We start from the raw sequence: 7,544 nt of genomic DNA, 5'->3' as shown, positions 1-7,544 counted from the left end.
TGAATTTTATGTGTTCCTTGTACAGGGAAAGTTCCAGTCAGAGCAACAAGCCCAGGATTCCTCCCACCGCTCCAAGAGCTGGTGTAAGGGACGGGATAGGAGGCTGGGGAAGAGGGAGAAGGTGCAACTTACCCCGTAGCAGTAGAGCATAGTCTTGGAATGGGCAAGTCAACAGCATAACCACATCTTAGAATCATAGAATCATAGAATCATACAGGTTGGAAAAGACCTCTAAGATCATCGTGTCCAACCGTCAACCCAACACCACCATGCCCACTACACCATGTCCCTAAGGGCCTCATCTACACGTCTTTTAAATACCTCCAGGGATGGTGACTCCACCACTTCCCTGGGCAGCCTGTTCCAAGGCCTGACCACTCTTTCAGTAAAGAAATTTTTCCTCATGTTCAATCTAAACCTCCCTTGGCGCAACTTGAGGCCATTTCCTCTTGTCCTATCGCTAGTTACTTGGGAGAAGAGACCAACACCCACCTCGCTACAACCTCCTTTCAGGTAGTTGTAGAGCGCGATGAGGTCTCTCCTCAGCCTCCTCTTCTCCAGGCTAAACAACCCCAGTTCCCTCAGCCGCTCCTCATCAGACTTGTGCTCCAGGCCCTTCACCAGATTCATTGCCCTCCTCTGGACACGCTCCAGCACCTCCATGTCCTTCTTGTAGTGAGGGGCCCAAAACTGAACACAGTATTCGAGGTGCGGCCTCACCAGTGCCGAGTACAGGGGCACGATCACCTCCCTGCTCCTGCTGGCCACACTATTTCTGATACAGGCCAGGATGCCGTTGGCCTTCTTGGCCACCTGGGCACACTGCCGGCTCATGTTCAGCCGGCTGTCAACCAGCACCCCCAGGTCCTTTTCCTCTGGGCAGCCTTCCAACCACCTTTCCCCAAGCCTGTAGCGTTGCATGGGGTTGTTGTGGCCCAAGTGCAGGACCCGGCACTTGGCCTTGTTGAACCTCATACAGTTGGCCTCAGCCCATCGATCCAGCCTGTCCAGGTCCCTCTGCAGAGCCTTCCTACCCTCCAGCAGATCAACACTCCCGCCCAACTTGGTGTCGTCTGCAAACTTACTGAGGGAGCACTCGATCCCCTCGTCCAGATCATTGATGAAGATATTGAACAGGACCGGCCCCAGTACTGAGCCCTGGGGTTAATTGACTTATTTTTATCAAATTAAAAAAGTGAATTTAAATAAAATATGGGTTTTACTAAGGCTAGATCTATTGTAAACAGTTCATTGCAACCTATTTTGTCTTCAGGATGTTGGCATGTGTTTACACGTCACGGCAGCCTCTTGACAGAAGCTAGTGAGGTCTTCCCCAGTCCCCCTTTCCTACACTGCGGCTCGGCTATAAAAATCCTATTTCAGCCTTGAACACTCCACCAGCCTCTGGACCTGCTCAGGGAAAGAGGGCCTTACACACCACCCCTACCGCGTAAACTCCAAGCTTTGCTCTGTACCGAGGACTGCTATTTCGCACGTCTGTCTGTTCCTCCTACGTTACAGGAGGAGGAATAATCTTACAGCGTAATCAGAACAATTTTACAGAAACAACCTCACTGTGAGAACAGGGAAGTGTTGGATCTTCGATACGTATGCAAGAGGTACAACTAAAAATTACTAGATCCTTAACCTGCTCGTGACGATTTTGCTCTGTCCTGTTCAAATGAAAATAAGAGACAGAAATAATGTCATCTTGGCAAATTTTATTTTTAATTCATCGGAATTTATTCTATATCTGTTTTCTTCCAAGCAATTGTATATTGAAATGTGTGCAGACGAGGTTGTCCTCCAGCAGTGGTCTCGTTTTTTGTTCTCCGTTTTCGCATAAACTCCATATAGATGGTAATAGACACATACATACACGTATATACAGAGAGAGGTACTGGCAGAAAGCAAGCTCTTTATGAGGCTGAGTAAACATTAGCCATCTTTCACTAAAAATGTTAACAATGTGCAGGTGCTTCTATATTTAGACAGGGATTTAAAATGAAGAGATGGACATCTAGTGAAGAGAGTATCTTCTGCAGCAGGATTTACACTCTGCCTGGTTTTGAGGACTATTAGGGAGATTTAATTCCCTGTAGCAAATCTGCATCAAGGCTGGGATAATACTGAGACAGGATCAAATAGTGAAGATTGCTTCTGAGAGCCCTTTTTCGTCCTTGCGTGTATTCCGCTATCTTTTTAATTCGGGGTGGGGTTTTTTTGGTAATAAATTGACACAGAGCTGCTGCAACAAGCTACATGTAAGAATCTTTTTCCAATCAAGTGTGGTATCAAGATTTGTATTTGGAAAATCCTTACAACCACCAGAACAGAGCTGAGATTTATTCTGAACACAGTATTCATAAAAAGAGCTGGCTGGCCTGACAGTCAAAGGCCAAATCCTGCCCGTCTACTGGGTTGGTGCTTTTATCTTATAACTCCACTTAGGAAGATGGAGATATGATGGGCAGGCTCTTTATGTGATGGATTTTAAGCCTAAAACTCAAGTGAAACCTTGGATCTTGTATATTTAAGTCATATGTGAAAGTGGCCATAAGCTCCTAAGCCTTTTAGATGTTTTTGACAGAGATACTCAAGAATGTAACAAAAACACATCAATTTTTACATAAACCTTGCTTCAAAAAAAGGAGCAAAAATATGCTCATTATTTTGCTTAGCTTTTTATTCCATCATTATGGCACAAGATAGAACTTAAAGACAACATCACTGAGAAAGTCTTCAACTTCATTAAAATTAAGACTAATATGTTTTATAAAATTCTTTTGATATGATACACTTTCCCTTATCAAGTGAGAAAAAGAATTTTCTGTAGAATACTGAAGTACATTGCCACCTGCTGGCCATAAACAATTTTGCAATTTAAAAACACCAGAACGTGTATAAAACAGCAACATTTAACAATGCGACGCACAGTTATTGAAGAAGTACTATTGACCCAGACTTTGGCACAGTACGTGTAGAAATGCAGCTGTGAACTTCTCCCAAGGTCGTGTTCATTTCTGAAACTCTGTGTGACTCCCTTTCGTATGTCTGTCTGTCTGCATTTTTCTTTCTGCTTCATTTTTCTTTTTGCTTTGTCTACCTTTCTTAATGCTGAAGCTTTGTTATTTCAAAGGAAAAGCCATATTCTTTCTCAGCTGTTACACACCTCAATTTATTGGGTTTGGTTTTCTAAAATTTGGATTCCAGTTTATTGTTTTAGAACAATACGTAAAATCATACATTTATAAATACATATATTATATCCTGTATACAAACACTGGTTTTCCTCTAGAATGGGAGGGCAGGCCTTTGCACTACATCCTGGCTTGGTTTAGGCATGGCCTTGCTCTTAGTTGATTCTCTGAGCTGCTTCCTAATAGAATCTAAAAAAATATTTTTACAATCTTGTATCAAATTTTAGTTTTGTTTGCAAATATATTTCTAAGAAAAAAATATTTGGTTTTTCCCCTCTAAGCTCACTACTACCCTTATAAAATATATGGCTTTTCATGTTCCACTCTAGTGTTTTTCAATAGGCAGTGAAAAGAAGGACAACTTCCCCCTTTAACAGTTTTTTTTAATATAAGCACAGAAACCAGCTTGTGCACTTTCTATAGAATTCCAATGCATATCACGGTAATGTAAGTGCAGTGATTTTAAAAAAAGCAGTCATGACTGATTGACATCTGTATATGAAAACATAATATATGATTATCATACAATACCCATTACAGAATATACAATCATCAAAACTGCAGATATATAAATACATTTTTAGCAACATCAAAGCAACAGTTTTATCTCATACACAGCGTATGCATACAGAGTTATTAGACTAAAATTTTCATCTTGTTTTTTCCTCAAAAGCTTGCTGAAAAACAGGAACATACTGTATTTGTAAATGGACTGCTTGACAGTGCTGTTAAGAAATTAAAGTGAACAAAGTTTAAAAAAAGTATATGCAATTCAGTTGGTATAAAACAAACAAGCCCTCCCCATTTTCCAATGTCACAGTTGTTTTCCTATGAGAGGGAGGCATAGGCATGAGTGGCAGTTCTGCAGAGTCCGATCATACAAGGGTTTCCGGGAGGGCATCGGGATTATCGGCTGATAAAAGCTCCCAAATTTGCCACCTCTCCCTTTGCCAATCATGCCAGTCCGCCTCTGAAACATTTTTACTGTTCTGACTGTGAGGTGCTGTGGAATAGATGTGACCCGCTGGGGTGTGCGGGGCCGGCCGCTCCTGCCTGGAGGAGGCCTGGTCAGGGGCTTTGGCTGGCGGTCCTCCAGCTGCTCTGGTCCCTGAACTTTTTTCTTGGCGTTGAAGTCTCCACAGAGAGTGCAACGTTGAAGAAACGCTCGATCGCTGTGACAACGCAGAGCTTGTTTTTGCTGGGCCTGGGTAGGGGGGCGGTGGCCTCTCTTTTCTGTAGGAGGGCTTGGCTGTGCTTTGTGAACAACCTGCGTTCGAGTCATGCTCACTGAGGTCCTCCATACTGCTTAAAGTCAAGTGCCGCTCCGACTTTGAGTGTGACAGGTCTGAACTCCTACTGCCGACTTCGATTTGTGGGTTACTGCACACCCGGGACACCGCGGGATGGAGCTGACACTCAGGAATGGCAGCAGTCGTCTGGCTCCTTCGCATGACCTGCCTGCCATTGTCCAATTCGGACGAGCTGCCCTGCCACCGAGGAGAATACATGGCGAGGTTCCCCTGGGAAAGAGAGCACTGTCCGGGTCGCAGCAAGCTGCTTTCGTAAATGTTCCCGTAAGAACCTGGGGGCCAGAGTCAGAAAGACAACATCAGTCTGCGTAATCCTTTACGTGGCATTTAATAAGTTACTGCTTTTCCCCCGCATCACTCTGTAGAAGAGGGATGGGGACTTTTATCATCAGGCTACGCGACTGAAGGTGCAACAGCCTCACCCCCGGCTGAACCTGGGGGCACAGAGCAGCAGCCCTACGTCTGTCTGAACCACGTCCAATATATTACCCCGTGACTCTAATACTTTGCTCCGACATAAAGCCTTGCAGCACTTAACATCCTTCACATGCTTGAAAAGCAGGGGGGTGTTCTAGTCTCGCAGTTCCTCTGTGAGGTGGGTGCAGATGGGAGAAAAACAAAGGCAGGACGGGTCAGGGACTTGCCGGGACCACGCCGGCCAGCGGCAGGGTCAGCACCCAGGGTTGCCAACCTGTAACTGGTGCCACCGCAGCAGCCGCGCTCAAATCCCCACCGGGTGTCCACCTTCCAATGACTTTTAGAAGAATATAAAACTATTTTTTGAAGTAATCTTGAAACGACTTTTTAAATTATCTTGTGATGGTTTGAAATGTCGCTGCATTTGTATAACCCCTGCGCTTCTCCGTATTTTATTAAAGAGTCACCTTTTAAAAGTCCAACTCTGGACAATGTGAATTCTCCTACTGGTTTCACTGGGATTTCTCAAAACCAAGAAATTGTTTATGTCTTTGCTAGGTTCGGGCTTAAAACTTGAGAAATAACTGACCTGTCATTGCTGGATCTTTGCAGCCACTTTTCAGCGTTGAATGCCAGGTGCCCCAGATATCAAAATGATCTTCGGAAACATCTAAATAGCAGTAAGAGCAGGAAGAAGATGACGAATCGATCCTCTTAAAGCCATTACTTAGAAACATACAAACAGAATGGTAAAACCTTACCTAAGGTATCAGATTTGTTAACAAACACGAGCAACTGACTTACCGTGCACCTAACACAAACAGCTCAAATGTATCTGTTCGTAGTTACTTGCTGTTTCAGGCCAGATGCTGTAACGGATTCAGTACGCTCTGCACGGGCAGGACGCCTGAGTTTGCTGAGAGAGCGGAATTTCCCTTAAGTCCTCTGCCTTACTGAAGTCAGTCGGAGAATTTGCACAAGAACAGGAGGATTCGGACAACAGAAGGTAGTTCATGTGCTTTTTACAGAAAGAATGGCAAAGCTCCCTCAGGCAGCCCCAGCCCCAGGGGTCACTGTAGGGCATGCTCTATCAACCTGCAGCATCGCTTGGGTCTTACATGGAAATGCTGTCACAGAATAGAGATTTAATGAAAGGCATTGTGCTGGATTATAACTGTTTCATGCCGCCTTCTGATTCCATCTGGCAGTAAAGGAATTTCCTAATTTGTCATGGTCCAGTATTGTTGTGATGCATATTAAAGTCCAAAAGATGGCTAATATGATAAAACTTAATGTAATTTCCTGTTCGTAACTTACTAGAAATCTGACCAAATTTTGAAACCTATTCAGAGATTTAGATGCTGAATACAGAAGATAAATGCATTTATAAAGCATATAATTGAGATAATAGTCTAAGTCCCATTAATTCCAAAGGGAATTAAGTGCCTAACCACCATTTCAGTACCTCTGAAATGAAATGGTTTTAAGAATACCACCAAACAGTTATTTGCATCCCTAAGCATTGAAAGTTCTTAAAGTGTGGCTCACTAAATATGCATTTCATGAATGTAAATTTTTTTTTTTTATATTTTTAAATGAAAAGCATCTTGAAGTGCTGGTGAGCTATCAGTTTAAACCATAGTTCTTTACAGAAGAAATCATTCAGGTGTGCACTCCGTAGATAGCTATGGAAATTATGGATCCCTGCACTAGTATTGCTAGGTGTGTAATTGGTAGCGGATGTACAGCTGTGCAGCTCAGCTGTGTTCTCCAGTGAGAGGGTGTTGAGGTCATTCTTTTCAATGGGAGAAAATTTGTAGCTTGACGTCTTAAAGTCTCAGGTTTTTCCAAAGTCCAGACCATAACCTTACAGTCCTACAGAGCAGGACTAGAAATCAGTCTTTGCCGTGCTGTCGCACACAGGCTGAAAAGGAGGACATACATAGTTCTATTTTGCTAAATAATAGCTCCAAGTTTTGAGAAATGCCATACAAGAGCATCCCCGACAGCTGGCTGAGCTAACGAGGAGGACTGAGCACAGACCCTTCGGGCTCAACACAAAAAAAGGATGTTAGTCAGTCATTTCTTGTAAGGTTATTTACACTATTGCTCCTCAAATCCTGGTAGCTGATAATACGAAAATGAGACCTTTCAATTACTTCAGAAACCCCCATCCGTCACTGAGGAGGAGGAACACAAGCAGGATGTACTCTACCTTGTCCAGCCTGTGATGCAGAAGAATTCTCCTTTGTCTTAGGCTGCAAATGTCCAACCAGCGTGTACTGTTCAGGTACCTTGTACAGCTTATCTGGGCTGCAGGCAACTTCTTCTTGCATTGCCATCAGCGAGCGCTCAGATAGTACCGGGGAGTTGTTGTCGTAAGGGGAGACATCTCCGCTTGAAGCTTTGTTGGAGTCTGTGGAAGAATGTCTTCCTCCTGCGGAGTAGGAACCTTCTGACCGCAGCATCTCGGGGCTCCTGAGAAATTTTGATAAACAATCTACTGTTACTGAAAAATGCTTTATGTTCACAGCTACGGGTGCAGTTTGACATCATACAAATAAAATCATACAGAGTATGATCACAGCTGCTGAAATGAAAACACTTCAGAAGCAGT

At 43.7% G+C, this 7,544-nt stretch overlaps 1 protein-coding gene across 4 annotated transcripts in view; it reads right to left on the bottom strand.

Moving 5' to 3' along the window:
• Nucleotides 1–1,710: 1,710 nt before the first annotated feature.
• Nucleotides 1,711–7,544, bottom strand: part of ARHGAP6 (Rho GTPase activating protein 6) — a 335,923-nt gene continuing 330,089 nt past the window's right edge. For all 4 annotated transcript variants that reach the window (XM_075176314.1, XM_075176331.1, XM_075176323.1 and 1 more), the window contains 3 exons: nt 7,143–7,405; nt 5,517–5,597; nt 1,711–4,782 (listed from right to left, as the gene is read on the bottom strand). In XM_075176314.1, coding sequence (XP_075032415.1) covers nt 4,076–4,782; nt 5,517–5,597; nt 7,143–7,405 — 1,051 coding nt within the window. In that variant the 3' untranslated portion in view covers nt 1,711–4,075. The remainder of the gene's footprint in view (nt 4,783–5,516; nt 5,598–7,142; nt 7,406–7,544) is intronic.

This window comes from Calonectris borealis, chromosome 1, assembly GCF_964195595.1.
Source record: "Calonectris borealis chromosome 1, bCalBor7.hap1.2, whole genome shotgun sequence".
Lineage (NCBI taxonomy): Eukaryota > Metazoa > Chordata > Aves > Procellariiformes > Procellariidae > Calonectris > Calonectris borealis.
The sequence above is the reverse complement of the archived record's forward strand: the minus strand, read 5'-3'. Positions and strand labels throughout refer to the sequence as shown.